Here is a 15,366-nt window from a genome sequence, read left to right on the forward strand (position 1 = left end):
TCCAGAGTCGTGGCTGAACGAGGACATGGATATACATCTCACTGGTTTTTCTATGCATCGTCAAGACTGGACAGCAGACTCGGACGAAGGAAGGAGGGGTGTGTCTCTTTGTTAACAATAGCTGTGCGCGATCTATAATGTTAAGGAAGTCTGGAGTTTTTGCTCGCCTGAATCACATTACCTAATGATAAGCTGCAGACCATACGATTTACCAAAAGTGTATCTATATTTTTCATAGCTGTCTATTTACCTCCACAAACCGATGCTGCCACTAAGACCAAACTCAACGAGCTGTATAGGGCCATAAGCAAACAAGAAAATGCTGATTAAGGCAGCGTTTCTCGTGACCGGTGATTTTAATGCAGGGAAACTGAAATCCGTTTACCACATTTTTTCCAGGATATCACCTGTGCAACTAGAGGCGACAAAACACTACCTCACCTTTACTCCACAAACAGAAACACATACAAGGCTCTCCCTGGCCCTCCCTTTGTCAAATCAGACCGTAACTCTATCCTCCTGCTTCCTGCTTACAAGCAAAACATTTAACAGGAGGTACCAGTGAAGCGCTCACTACGGAAGTGGTCCGATGAAGCAGATGTTAAGTTACAGGACTGTTTCTCTATCACAGATTGGTATATGCAACATGCTCACTGAGCTAGAGGCTAGAGCTGCCGCTTTCAAGGAGTGGGACACTAATCCGGCCTCTTATAAGAAATCCCGCTATGACCTCCGAAGAGCCATCAAACAGGCAAAGAGTCAAAACAGGACTAAGATCTCATTCCTACAAAGCCGGCTCTCATGCTCGACGGATGTGGCAGGGCTTGCAAACTATCATGTATTACAGAGGGAAACTGAGCTGCCCAGCGACACAAGCCTACCAGATGAGCTAAATGTCTTCTATGATCGCTTCGAGGCAAGCAACACTGAACCATGCATGGGAGCACCAGCTGTTCCGGACGACTGTGTGATCTCACTCTCCGTAGCCAATGTGAGTAAGATCTTTAAACAGGCTAACATTCGCAAGGCCGCGGGGCCAGAAGGATTACCAGGATGCGTACTTAGAGCATTCGCAGACCAGCTGGCAAGTGCCTTCACTGACATTTTCAACCTATCCCTGCCCGGTCTGTAATATCAACTTGTTTTAAGCAGACCACCATAGTCCCCATGCCCAAGAACGCCAAGGTAACCTGCCTAAATGACTATCGCCCTGTAGCACTCACAAATATAGACATGAAATGTTTTGAAAGTCTGGTAATGGCTCACATCAACACCATCATTCTAGACACCCTGGACCCACTCATTTCGCATACTGCCCCAACAGATCCACAGATGATGCAATCTCTATTGCACTCTACACTGCCCTCACCCACCTGGACAAAATTAATACCTATGTAAGAATGCTTTTCATTGACTACAGCTCAGCATTCATCACCAAGCTCAGGACCCTGGGACTGAACACCTCCCTCTGCAACTGGATCCTGGACTTCCTGACAGGCCGCCCCCCAGGCGGTGAGGGTAGGTAACAACACATCCGCCACGCTGACCATCAACACAGGACCCCTCAGGGGTGTGTGCTTAGTCCTCTCCTGTACTCCCTGTTCACCCACGACTATGTAGCCGCATACGACTCCAACACCATCATCAAGTTTGCTGATGACACGACGGTGGTAGGAATGATCACCGACAACGATGAGGCAGCCTATAGGGAGGAGGTCAGAGACCTGGTAGTGTGGTGCCAGGACAACAACCTCTCCTTCAACATCAGCAAGACAAAGGAGCTGATCGTGGACTATGTGAAACAGAGGGGTGAGCAGGCTCCCATTCACATCGATGGGGATGTAGTGGAGCGGGTCAAGAGCTTCAAGTTCCTCAGTGTGTACATCACTAAGGAACTAACATGGTCCACACACACCCACACAGTTGTGAAGAGGGGGCACGACAGCACCTCTTCCTCCTCAGGAGGCTGAAAAGATTTGGCATGGGCCCTCAGATTCTGAAAGAGTTCTACAGCTGCACCATTGAAAGCATCTTGACTAGCTGCATCACCGCTTGGTACAGCAACTGCAAAGCACCCGACCGCCAGACACTACAGGTGGTGGTAAGTACGGCCCAGTACATCACTGGGGCCGAGCTCCCTGCCATCCAGGACCTCTATACCAGACGGTGTCAGAGGAAGGCCCAGGAAATTGTCAAAGACTCCAGCCACCCAAGCCATTGACTGTTCTCTCTGCTACCGCAAGGCAAGCAGTACCAGTGCACCAAGTCTGGAACAAACAAGACCCTGAACAGCTTCTACCCCCAAGCCATAAGACTGCTAAGCAAGACTGCTAAATATCAAATCAAATGGCTACCTGGACTACCTGCATTGACCCTTTTTTAAACTAACTTTCTTACACTGACTCTATGCACACACACTGGACCCTACCCACACACACATACTTACCCTGGCACCCCAACATACACATACACACACAAAGGTAGGTCCAGATAGATAGATCCGACCAGATAGGAAGGTTCTGCCGGTCGGCCGGCTAGATAGGTAGATCCGGTAGGCCGACTGGCCAGACAGGTAGGTAGGTTCTGCCAGTCGGCCGGCTAGATAGGTAGATCCGGTAGGCCGTCCAGCCAGACAGGTAGGTCCGGTAGGCCGTACAGCCAGATAGGTAGGTCCGGCCAGATAGGTACCTACGTAGGTCCAGCCGACCGGCCAGATAGGTAGTTTAGGTCTGCCAGACAGGTAGGTCCGGCCTGCCAGATAGGTAGGTCCGGCCAGACAGGTAGGTCTACCTGGTAGTTAATTGGTACATTTATATCATGAATTGACCAGAAAATGTACTTAGCTGGTATCCCAGGTCAGATGTAGCCCTTAATTAGAAGTATGAAAGCCAGACATTTCTTCCCTTCGGGCCCTCCATTGAACAACCCTGCTGTATACTGTATACTGTTTCCTCAGGTGCACATGAACCCTCTGACAGTGGACGAGGGTGGGGAGTGCTGGGTTGGTCCGGACCACCTGTTGCTGACGGACCATGACTCTATGGAGGAGAGCCTGAGAGTGGAGCTGAAGAATGAGCCCCAGCACGGAACTGTTCAGCTGGATGGCTTCCCCATTAAACCTGGCCTTCACTGTCCGCAACCAGAAAAGCTTAAAAGTTAGGTCAGATTTGATTGATGACACCTCATTCCTTGCACTTTTAAACACAGCAGCACTGATGTTAAGTTTGGATATGTTGACTGCATTCCAATGGCCACATTAGAATACAGTTTAGATCTCAGGAGGCTTCTGAGGGGAGGACCTCCTTCTCCAACAGTGACATCATGAACGGACACCAGGGGATCGAGCCGACCGCCGACCAGTTCATGCTCTGTCTCTCTGACGGGAAACACACCTCTGCCCACGTTCCCTTCTACGTCATCATTAACCCCATCAATGACGAGGTCCCGGAGTTCCTCGCCAGAAACATCACAGTGAGTCACCTGGCCGTCGTCAAACCATCAATTATCAACAGCGGAGGTTACCACCAACTCCGGTCCTGGAGAGCTACTGGATGTGGAGGGTTTTATTCAAGCCCATCACTAACACACCTGGTCCAGGCTGAAGACCATGAATAGTGGAATTAGATGTGCTAGTGCTGATCTGGAGCGAAAGCCTGCACATCTTTTAGCTTTCCTAGAATCGATTTGGAGGCCCCTGATCTATACCATGTAAACACTGTAAAACATTTTTATTGTTGTTTCAACTAATTATTATTACAGTGGGGGGAAAAAGTATTTAGTCAGCCACCAATTGTGCAAGTTCTACCACTTAAAAAGATGAGAGAGGCCTGTAATTTTCATCATAGGTACACGTCAACTATGACAGACAAATTGAGAAAAAAAATCCAGAAAATCACATTGTAGGATTTTTAATGAATTTATTTGCAAATGATGGTGGAAAATAAGTATTTGGTCACCTACAAACAAGCAAGATTTCTGGCTCTCACAGACCTGTAACTTCTTCCTCTGTCCTCCACTCGTTACCTGTATTAATGGCACCTGTTTGAACTTGTTATCAGTATAAAAGACACCTGTCCACAACCTCAAACAGTCACACTCCAAACTCCACTATGGCCAAGACCAAAGAGCTGTCAAAGGACACCAGAAACAAAATTGTAGACCTGCACCAGGCTGGGAAGACTGAATCTGCAATAGGTAAGCAGCTTGGTTTGAAGAAATCAACTGTGGGAGCAATTATTAGGAAATGGAAGACATACAAGACCACTGATAATCTCCCTCGATCTGGGGCTCCACGCAAGATCTCACCCCGTGGGGGTCAAAATGATCACAAGAAAGGTGAGCAAAATCCAAGAACCACACGGGGGGACCTAGTGAATGACCTGCAGAGAGCTGGGACCAAAGTAACAAAGCCTACCATCAGTAACACACTACGCCGCCAGGGACTCAAATCCTGCAGTGCCAGACGTGTCCCCCTGCTTAAGCCAGTACATGTCCAGGCCCGTCTGAAGTTTGCTAGAGTGCATTTGGATGATCCAGAAGAGGATTGGGAGAATGTCATATGGTCAGATGAAACCAAAATATAACTTTTTGGTAAAAACTCAACTCGTCGTGTTTGGAGGACAAAGAATGCTGAGTTGCATCCAAAGAACACCATACCTACTGTGAAGCATGGGGGGTGGAAACATCATGCTTTGGGGCTGTTTTTCTGCAAAGGGACCAGGACGACTGATCCGTGTAAAGGAAAGAATGAATGGGGCCATGTATCGTGAGATTTTGAGTGAAAACCTCCTTCCATCAGCAAGGGCATTGAAGATGAAACGTGGCTGGGTCTTTCAGCATGACAATGATCCCAAACACACCGCCCGGGCAACAAAGGAGTGGCTTCGTAAGAAGCATTTCAAGGTCCTGGAGTGGCCTAGCCAGTCTCCAGATCTCAACCCCATATAAAATCTTTGGAGGGAGTTGAAAGTCTGTGTTGCCCAGTGACAGCCCCAAAACATCACTGCTCTAGAGGAGATCTGCATGGAGGAATGGGCCAAAATACCAGCAACAGTGTGTGAAAACCTTGTGAAGACGTTTGACCTGTGTCATTGCCAACAAAGGGTATATAACAAAGTATTGAGAAACTTTTGTTATTGACCAAATACTTATTTTCCACCATAATTTGCAAATAAATTCATAAAAAATCCTACAATGTGATTTTTCATAGTTGACGTGTACCTATGATGAAAAGTACAGGCCTCTCTCATCTTTTTAAGTGGGAGAACTTGCACAATTGGTGGCTGACTAAATACTTTTTCCCCCCCACTGTAAGTAACTGCTTCCACAGCCTTTTTTAGTTTACTAAATTTTTCGATCAAAGTGTTACCTGAACTTAACATTTTTAGTTGCCCAAACATAGCTCCAACTTGAGAAAACTTAGACAGAAATTCATTCAGCTTAAAATTATGTATTTGCTCAACTTGTCTCATATGTTAATTCAGCTAGAAATTATTATTTGGGCATCTTCACTAAAAATGTCTGTGGAACTAGTTACACACACACTGTGCTTTTGACATACAATGTTTTCAACTTACATATTTGACACACGTTGACATACATGATTACATTGTGCATGCTCATTGAAACAGTAATTATTATTCAACACCTGGGATTTAAAATCACTAACTCTTGGTTCACGGCATACCGATCTTCCTGCTACACCACCATGTCTGTGTTAATGACTGATTTCACCTGTATTGCTACACTTTGCACTTCAAAGTAAACATCAGCTCTGTTAAAGGTACACTCAAGTAAAACTATTTCATTTATCATAGTGATTAAGGAGTAATATTAAAACAGAGTAATATGCTCCACCAACTATACAGAAAACCCTAAAATTGCTGAAATAAGTCAATCAAATCAATGATGAGAGAATAGTCTGATTAATAATTGACACAGACATGGTGGCGTTGCAGGAAGATCGAAATGCCGTTAACCAAAAGGTTGTAATTTCAAATCCCAGGTGAGGTCGTTGAATAATAATTACTGTATAAATGAACATGCACAATGCAATCATGTATGTCAAATATGTAAGTTGAAACCATTGTATGTCAAACATTGTACAGTTGAAGTCGGAAGTTTACATACACCTTAGCCAAATACATTTAAACTCAGTTTTTCACAATTCCTGACATTTAATCCTAGTAAAGATTCCCTGTTTTAGGTCAGTTAGGATCACCACTTTATTTTAAGAATGTGAAATGTCAGAATAATAGTAGAGAGAATAATTTCTTTCAGCTTGAATTTCTTTCATCACATTCCCAGTGGGTCAGAAGTTTACATGCTACCAAATACTAATTGAGTGTATTGCCTTTCAAATGTTTAACTTGGGTCAAACGTTTCGGGTAGCCTTCCACAAGCTCCCACAATAATTTGGGTGAATTTTGGCCCATTCCTCCTGACAGAGCTGGTGTAACTGAGTCAGGTTTGTAGGCCTCCTTGCTCGCACACGCTTTTTCAGTTCTGCCCACAAATGTTCTATAGGATTGAGGTCAGGGCTTTGTGATGGCCACTCCAATACCTTGACTTTGTTGTCCTTAAGCCATTTTGCCACAACTTTGGAAGTATGCTTGGGGTCATTGTCCATTTGGAAGACCCATTTGCGACCAAGCTTTAACTTCCTGACTGATGTCTTGAGATGTTGCTTCAATATATATCCACATACTTTTCCTTCCTCATGATGCCATCTATTTTGTGAAGAGCACCAGTCCCTCCTGCAGCAATGCACCCCCACAGCATGATGCTGCCACCCCCATGCTTCACGTTTGGGATGGTGTTCTTCGCATTGCAAGCAACCCCCTTTTTCCTCCAAACATAACGATGGTCATTATGGCCAAACAGTTCTATTTTTGTTTCATCAGATCAAAAAACCGTAGTCTGGCTTTTTTATGGCGGTTTTGGAGCAGTGGCTTCTTCCTTGCTGAGCGGCCTTTCAGGTTATGTCGATTTAGGACTCGTTTTACTGTGGATATAGATACTTTTGTACCTGTTTCCTCCAGCATCTTCACAAGGTCCTTTGCTGTTGTTCTGGGATTGATTTGCACTTTTCGCACCCAAGTAAGTTCATCTCTAGGAGACAGAACACATCTCCTTCCTGAGCGGTATGACGGCTGCATGGTCCCATGGTGTTTATACTTGCGTACTATTGTTTGTACAGATGAACGTGGTACCTTCAGGCGTTTGGAAATTGCTCCCAAGGATGAACCAGACTTGTGGAGGTCTACAATTTTTTTTCAGAGGTCTTGGCTGATTTCTTTTGATTTTGCCATGATGTCAAGCAAAGGTGCACTGAGTTTGAAGGTAGGCCTTGAAATACATCCACAGGTACACCTCCAATTGACTCAAATGATGTCAATTAGCCTATCAGAAGCTTCTAAAGCCATGACATCATTTTCTGGAATTTTCCAAGCTGTTTAAAGGCACAGTGAACTTAGTGTATGTAAACTTCTGACCCACTGGAATTGTGATACAGTGAATTATAAGTGAAATAATCTGTCTGTAAACAATTGTTGGAAAAATTACTTGTGTCATGCACAAAGTAGATGTCCTAACCGACTTGCCAAAACTATAGTTTGTTAACAAGAAATTTGTGGAGTGGTTGAAAAACGAGTTTTAATGACTCCAACCTAAGTGTATGTAAACTTCCGACTTCAACTGTATGTGTAACTAAAATAGTTCCACAGCCTTTTTTAGTGAAGATGCCCAAATAATAATTTCTAGTTGAATTAACATATGAGACAAGTTGAGCAAACACATTATTATTGTTAGATGATTGCAAACAAACTTGTCGCTTGGTTAATGAAAAGGGAAGTCTAACGTTTTACATGGTGTTGTAAACTGGTGGCTGTAGGTTCCATGTGTTGGATTATTGGTGAGGTAAACTCTACAGAACCTGTGGACATCAGTCAATGGAAGGTCACAACAGAAATGTTTTCAATGTAATGAGATGTGGGTGAAGATGGGCAAGTCCCGTCTGTTCCCTTATCACCCGAGGTTCATCATATTTTGGACTTTGTTGGTACGTACAGTATCCAAAACACCTTCCTTACAAAATAGGAACGTTCGCTACAAAGGGTTTGTATGAGTCGTATGTGTGCCAGTGCCTTCCACTATGTGTTCTGTCCATGGTCCCCTCTCAGGTAGGCTCTGACTGGGTGACCCAGTCTGCGGGGATGAATTGCACCCAGGAGACAGTGGACACGAACCTGTTGCGCTACCTCCATATGGGGCCACACAGGACTTCTTTGTGTTCCACCTGCTGGACGGGAAGAACCGCTCCCCATCACAGCACGGCCACATCTCCCTCAAGGACATGGAGAAAGGTTTGTGGACAGACAGACTACCAAATGGCACTTGTTATGACCTGAGTTCATTGTCAGTGCTATAGCCTGTCATATCAGCTGGTAGCTATCTACTGTACCATATTAAACAAAGCAAAAAACTCTTATAAACTTTGTTATATGCTGAAAATTGGGATTTGTAAAGTAATTGAAAAATCTACTTTGCAAAGAATAAAAATGTCTAACTGCTTAGCTACGGTATTACCATGTATAAGCTACACTACAGTATGTACAGTATATGGATAATTGTTTATACCTCAAACATGCAGGAAACTAAAAACCCAATTGCCATAATGCTAACTTAACAATATTTTGTTTTCACATTGTCTATCACAATTTTCCGGAAACATTTCCTTCTTTGTGCAGCCGGTGAAAACCAGCTGCGGCGAGCGTGTGGTTCTGACAACAGGCGTCCTGCTGGCGACAGATGGTACAGACAAACCCGAGGAGCTGCTGTACATGGTCACGGTCGCCCCCGGCAACGACAATGGAATACATCAAACACCCCGGGTTGGCCATCAGCACCTTCAGCCAGATGGACATCGCTGCCAACCTGGTGGGCTACGTCCACGGCAACAGAGCCACTACAGTAATGGCAACACCTCTTCCAATATATACAGTTACTCTCTTAGGGGTCAATTCTAAGTAGATTTATGCAAACCTAAATATCCTGTGAAATCACTTTTTGTATTACATTTACAGTGTTCATTAAGCCCAAAAAAAAATGTATACCCGCTTTTCCAAATATACAATCAGGAAAATTATCAAATGCATTGAGCAATGCAAGCTAGATGCAAGAATACCCTAGGTTCACACCCACAACCTTACCTAATATACAGGTACATTGTATATTTAGTATCTACTGTTTATGAATGATAAGGCCTATTGCCTTACCCCGGTCTTTAACAGGTTTGTAGTCAGCAACAGCAAGGCCACCCGTAACGGCACCCTGGTTCTGCCCTCGCTGGCGTGTAACGGCGGCCTAAGAGTCCCCCAGGACTCCTCCATGGCAGTGACCTCCGAAGCCCCGCCCAGTGACCTGCTCTTCTTCCTGGCCCAGCCTCCACAGTACTGCACCCTGCTCCGGGGCGGCGTCCCACTCACTGCCGGGGGGAGTAACTTCACCCAGTGGGACCTGCAGGAGCTGGAGGTGACCTACAGGCATGGGGGTGGCCCCTCACAGATCGGCCTCAGACACTACCAACAGGGGCTTCCTGCTGGAGGGGAGGGTACAGACTGAGGCTGTGTACTTCACCATTCAGGTAGGACATATTCATCTGCATACACACCTCTGCCCAGATATTTAGCTAGAGGGGCCGATTCATACAGGTATAAATCAGCACAGCAACTTATTCGATAGTAATGGAATTTAAATAATTAGTAGGTTTTGATGGACACATTTGATGGTGCCTATTGAACACAACTCTATGTTCCAGATCGAACCGTTGGACAGGTCGGCCCCTGAGGTAGTGCAGCTGCAGTCTCTGTGGAAGGCTGAAGTCCTGTCTGATGGTCGCTATGGGATCTACCTCTCGTCCCGGGAGCTGAGAGCGCAGGACGCCAACACCAAGGATGAAGACCTAACCTTCCACATCCACAGACCACCATACTTGGGTTACCTGGAGAGCACTAGCACAGTGGCAGCCCCTTATCCATGGGTGTCAGGCCCCCTTCCCTCAGTTGTACCATTTTGTACACTTAAAATACAATGTTTTATTTTACTCATAATTAATCAAAATGCATTGAATTTGGCAATCAGTGCCCCTTCAAAAAAACAACAACATTACCATAGCCAAAAAACCTTAGGTTAATTGTGTTTGCTCTTCAGTAAACAGTCAACTTTGCACTGTACTCTTTGCAGGCAGCTTTGCCCAGCAGCGTTTCACTCAAAGGGACCTGAGCAAGAGGACTATTGTGTATATCATAGACCCAGCAACGGAAGCTCTGTCGGAGGTCAGATTTTCTGATAATCTGGGGAACACTGGACCCTCCCACATGTAAGATGCTGCTCCGTGCACCACACAAATAATATTAAAAAATATGCTCTATACAGTGGTCAGTTAAGGGAGGAGAACCAATGGTCACATACATACTATATGACAATGCCAATTTCTATGATAGTATATGAAGATTTGGTAAATGGTCTCCAACGACTGTATTAATCTCTGTATGTCAAATCAAATCAAATCAAATTTTATTGGTCACATGCGCCGAATACAACAGGTGCAGACATTACAGTGAAATGCTTACTTACAGCCCTTAACCAACAGTGCATTTATTTTAAACAAAAAAAGTAAGAATAAAACAACAACAAAAAAAGTGTTGAGAAAAAAAGAGCAGAAGTAAAATAAAGTGACAGTAGGGAGGCTATATATACAGGGGGGGTACCGTTGCAGAGTCAATGTGCGGGGGGCACCGGCTAGTTGAGGTAGTTGAGGTAATATGTACATGTGGGTAGAGTTAAAGTGACTATGCATAAATACTTAACAGAGTAGCAGCAGCGTAAAAAGGATGGGGTGGGGGGGCAGTGCAAATAGTCCGGGTAGCCATGATTAGCTGTTCAGGAGTCTTATGGCTTGGGGGTAGAAGCTGTTGAGAAGTGTTTTGGACCTAGACTTGGCACTCCGGTACCGCTTGCCGTGCGGTAGCAGAGAGAACAGTCTATGACTAGGGTGGCTGGAGTCTTTGACAATTTTGAGGGCCTTCCTCTGACACCGCCTGGTATAGAGGTCCTGGATGGCAGGAAGCTTTGCCCCAGTGATGTACTGGGCCGTACGCACTACCCTCTGTAGTGCCTTGCGGTCGGAGGCCAAGCAGTTGCCATACCAGGCGGTGATGCAACCAGTCAGGATGCTCTCGATGGTGCAGCTGTAGAATTTTTTGAGGATCTGAGGACCCATGCCAAATCTTTTAGTCTCCTGAGGGGAATAGGCTTTGTCGTGCCCTCTTCACGACTGTCTTGGTGTGTTTGGACCATGATAGTTCGTTGGTGATGTGGACACCAAGGAACTTGAAGCTCTCAACCTGTTCCACTACAGCCCCGTCGATGAGAATGGGGGGCGTGCTCAGTCCTCTTTTTTTTCCTGTAGTCCACAATCATCTCCTTTGTCTTGGTCACGTTGAGGGAGAGGTTGTTGTCCTGGCACCACACGGCCAGATCTCTGACCTCCTCCCTATAGGCTGTCTCATCGTTGTCGGTGATCAGGCCTACCACTGTTGTGTCGTCGGCAAACTTAAAGATGGTGTTGGAGTCGTACCTGGCCATGCAGTCATGGGTGAACAGAGAGTACAGGAGGGGACTGAGCACGCACCCCTGAGGGGCCACCGTGTTGAGGATCAGTGTGGCAGATGTGTTGTTACCTACCCTTACCACCTGGGGGCGGCCCGTCAGGAAGTCCAGGATCCAGTTGCAGAGGGAGGTGTTTAGTCCCAGGATCCTTAGCTTAGTGATGAGCTTAGAGGGCACTATGGTGTTGAATGCTGAGCTGTAGTCAATGAATAGCATTCTCACGTAGGTGTTCCTCTTGTCCAGGTGGGAAAGGGCAGTGTGGAGTGCGATAGAGATTGCATCATCTGTGGATCTGTTGGGGCGGTATGCAAATTGGAGTGGGTCTAGGGTTTCTGGGATTATGCTGTTGATGTGAGCCATGACCAGTCTTTCAAAGCACTTCATGGCTACAGACGTCAGTGCTGTAATGAAAGAAGGTACCATCACACTGAACCAACTTGGAAAGGCAATACAGAATCCTTGGTTGGTGTGTAAAACAATTTTTGGCTCCCTGCTGCAGACTGGACCTGAAGTGGTCTCGCGTGGAGCTGGCTGTGTCTGAGCACCAGGCATGTGAGGACCAGGGCGCTGTCTCACTGGACGTCCTATGGAAAGGCAACGTGGCAGAGTCCTCGTACATCACCATTTCTGATCTATCCCTTTTAAACAGTCTATGATTCTTATACCTGTCATCTAGTGAATCGAGTGATAGATGGGCACATTAAATGAATTATAGTGCAATGAATGTCACTTTTGGATTCTGTTTTTCCTAATATCTTAGGTGAGAGAAGTCACAGCGACTGCTGGAGAGGATTACATTCTGAGCCCTTCCAGCCTAATCCAGTTTGATCCTGGTATGTGTGGCTTTGTAGTGGGATGTTGAACTACCATCATAGGTTAGATAGGAAACTAAAACCTCTGCTCTTTATGAAGGTGTGTCCAAAAGGAGCTGGCGGATCGAGATTACCCAAGACCAACTGGAGGAGGCGGAGGAGACATTTGAATTGACTCTGGTGTCCCCTGAGGGGGCCATGCTGGGCAGCAGCTCCAAAGCTCTGGTCTAGATCAGGGACTCAGGAAAAGGTGAGACTTTTGGGCAAAAGTACAGTTGTGCTGGCATAACAGTGTGTTTATGTGTAAATGTGTATTTCTTATCACATTTCCTTTTTTTACATAATATGTAGAGAAATTACATCAAGAAACATGATCTACCATGATAGATTGTCTCTCCAACTACTCCCTTGAGCTTGCTTGTTGTGTCCGTATCCTACAGAAGTATTGACATAGCTACAACATTTCTGACGGTCCATCTCCAGCTCCCACATACAAAGCCTGAGCCGCCCAATAGGAAGGTGAGTCATCGTTACATTTATTCGTAACAGTTTCTATATCGGAGCGACTTTAGTACAACACCAGCAATCACATCAAGAGGTTCGGATCTTTTGGTGTAACAGCTAAACTGTTGGATTGACAGTCGCAGACACTGAGGGTTATTCAGACATTGGTGGCATGTGCTATGTAAACAAAACCAAAACATTACAGTCTCTCTCTTGGCCTATAACCTACTTCCAATATGATGAAAAACTGAACTAAATGTGTTACTTACTCTGATGGTTTTGTCCCTCAGGAGGCTCCAGGTAGCTCTGGCCCTAAACCCTGAGTCCCAGAGGTGATGGGGCTCCTGCACTTCAACCAGAGCTCAGGCCGGCTCCTATGCTGCAACGGGGTCTCCTGGAAGCCTTGGGCTCCCACTGATGAGGTAATCAACCTGGGATGGATAGTGCCTGAAACAGAATAGCAAATAATGTACCCCCATCAGTGGAGGCTGGTGGGAGGAGCGGGCTCACTGTAATGGCTGGAATGGAATCAATGGAACGGTATCAAACATATGGAAACCACGTTTGACTCCATTCCATTTACTCAATTTCAGCCACCAGCCTCCACTGACCCCCATCATTTACCCAATTGTGTTGTGAATATCATACGTAGACTATTTCAGGGGGTTATATAGTATGGGTTACCCGGGAATCATATCTCAACATTCTGGGACAGATTCCTGGACTAAGCTTGATATGTGTCAGGGAAACCGGCCCTGTATGTTAGTTGTTTCATGTTTCAGTAATTTCCTCTAACGTCATTGGTTGGCCATTTTCCTCCTCAGCAACACAGATGGTCAGTGCGCAGACGTGTCGTAAGGGCTGGACTTATCACAATGGTTACTGCTACTTCCTTAGCACCGAGTGCAAGGCGACGTGGAGCGCTGCCGTCAGGGAATGCAGGGAGAGGTGAGAACACCTACACAAACTGGAGGAAGAGCCCGGCCAGAGGAAGGGCACCAGGAGGTGTGTTCTGTTGTGGAGGAGGGCCGAGTGGCAAATCAGACTGTAATATGGGCAGGGGACATTGCTACATGTGTTACGTCAAGACATGAGCCAAGGGGGATCTCTACGTTGGACACATGCTGTGAAACAGAAAAAATTTTCTTTCCACTGCCGTTGCAACAGGATTGGAGCTGACCCTCAAGACAAGTTGCATTCATAAAGCTAACCAACCGATTACCTAAAGGTACCCAAAGGACATTTAATATGGTACTACAGCAATAGATAAATGAAAAGGTCAGCTTCAATTAAAGGGTTAAAGTAGTAGTGCATTAAACACATCAGTTGCAAACATGTCTTGATGCACCGCGTAAGCTCTCAACATCACCAGTTTATTAGGTACACCCATCTAGTACCGGGTCAGACCCCCCTGTAGCCATGAAGGGATGCACCTGGTCAGCAACAATGTTCAGATACAACTGTGGCGTTCAAACGTTGCTCAATTGGTATCAAGGGACCTAACGTGTGCCAGGAAAACATTTGCCACACCATTACACCACCAGCCTGTACGGGTCCATGGACTCTTGCTGCTTACGCCAGATCCTGACTCTGCCATCAGCATGATGCAACAGGAACCGGGATTCGTCGGACCAGGTGATAATTTTTCCACTCCTCAATGGTCCAGTGTTGGTGATTGCGTACCCACTGGAGCTGCTTCTTGTTTTTAGCTGATAGGAGTGGAACCCGGTGTGGTCGTCTGCTGCAATAGCCCATCCAGACAAGGACTGACGAGTTGTGCGTTCTAAGATGCCGTTTTGCACACCACTGTTGTACTGCGCCGTTGTTTGTGGCCCGCCTGTTAGCTTGCACGATTCTTACCTTTCTCCTTTTACCTCTCTCATCAACGAGCTGTTTTCTCCCACAGGACAGCCGCTGACCGGATGTTTTTTGTTTGTCGCACCATTCTCAGTAAACCCTAGACACTGTCGTGTGTGAAAAGCCCAGAAGACGGCCGTTTCTGAGATACTGGATCCGGCGCGCCAGGCACCGACGATCATACCATGCTCAAAGTCGCTTAGGTCACTCGTTTTGCCCGTTCTAACGTTCAATCGAACAGTAACTGAATGCCTCGATGCCGGTTTGCCTGCTTTATATAGCAAGAGCACGGTCTGTAGGAGCGAACCATTTTTCGTGAACAGGGTGGTGTACCTAAAAAACTGGCTACTGAGTGTATTTCATCTAGTAACTGTCAACCTGCTCCTAAGTGCTATTCCAGCTACAGTAGTTTAAAGGGATAGTACACTCAAATTACATTGGTTTCTTTAACCTTCTTAATGTGAACTATCCCTTTAATGATGTATAGTACTGTTCACCTGAGTAACATTGTGTATCGTTATAC

At 45.8% G+C, this 15,366-nt stretch overlaps 1 protein-coding gene across 4 annotated transcripts; it reads left to right on the top strand.

Moving 5' to 3' along the window:
- Nucleotides 1–2,810: 2,810 nt before the first annotated feature.
- On the top strand, nucleotides 2,811–14,638 carry LOC121571175 (FRAS1-related extracellular matrix protein 1). Of its 4 annotated transcripts, none has more exons than XR_006001652.2 (10): nucleotides 2,813–3,471; nucleotides 8,181–8,363; nucleotides 8,748–8,937; nucleotides 9,291–9,643; nucleotides 9,818–10,378; nucleotides 12,431–12,503; nucleotides 12,583–12,732; nucleotides 12,923–13,001; nucleotides 13,277–13,408; nucleotides 13,811–14,638. XR_006001652.2 is itself a non-coding variant. In XM_041882520.2 (6 exons), the coding sequence occupies exons 2-4, from the start codon at nucleotides 8,354–8,356 to the stop codon at nucleotides 9,619–9,621; spliced, it is 564 nt and encodes a 187-aa protein (XP_041738454.2). In that variant the 5' UTR covers nucleotides 2,811–3,471; nucleotides 8,181–8,353; the 3' UTR covers nucleotides 9,622–9,643; nucleotides 9,818–10,378; nucleotides 12,170–12,422. The 4 variants fall into 4 exon arrangements, 1 of the variants encoding a protein (XP_041738454.2); XR_006001650.2 differs by having other exon boundaries at nucleotides 2,814–3,471; nucleotides 8,748–8,970; XR_006001651.2 differs by having other exon boundaries at nucleotides 2,814–3,471; nucleotides 8,185–8,363; nucleotides 8,748–8,970.
- The last annotated feature ends 728 nt before the right edge of the window (nucleotides 14,639–15,366 follow it).

This window comes from Coregonus clupeaformis, chromosome 8 (assembly GCF_020615455.1).
Source record: "Coregonus clupeaformis isolate EN_2021a chromosome 8, ASM2061545v1, whole genome shotgun sequence".
Classification (NCBI taxonomy): domain Eukaryota; kingdom Metazoa; phylum Chordata; class Actinopteri; order Salmoniformes; family Salmonidae; genus Coregonus; species Coregonus clupeaformis.

What these genes read in the sequence shown, in the direction of transcription:
- LOC121571175 (XM_041882520.2), top strand. An exon ending in ACGGCAACAGAGCCACTACA is followed by an intron (nt 8,971 to 9,290) that starts GTAATGGCAACA and finishes GGTCTTTAACAG; the next exon opens with GTTTGTAGTCAGCAACAGCA.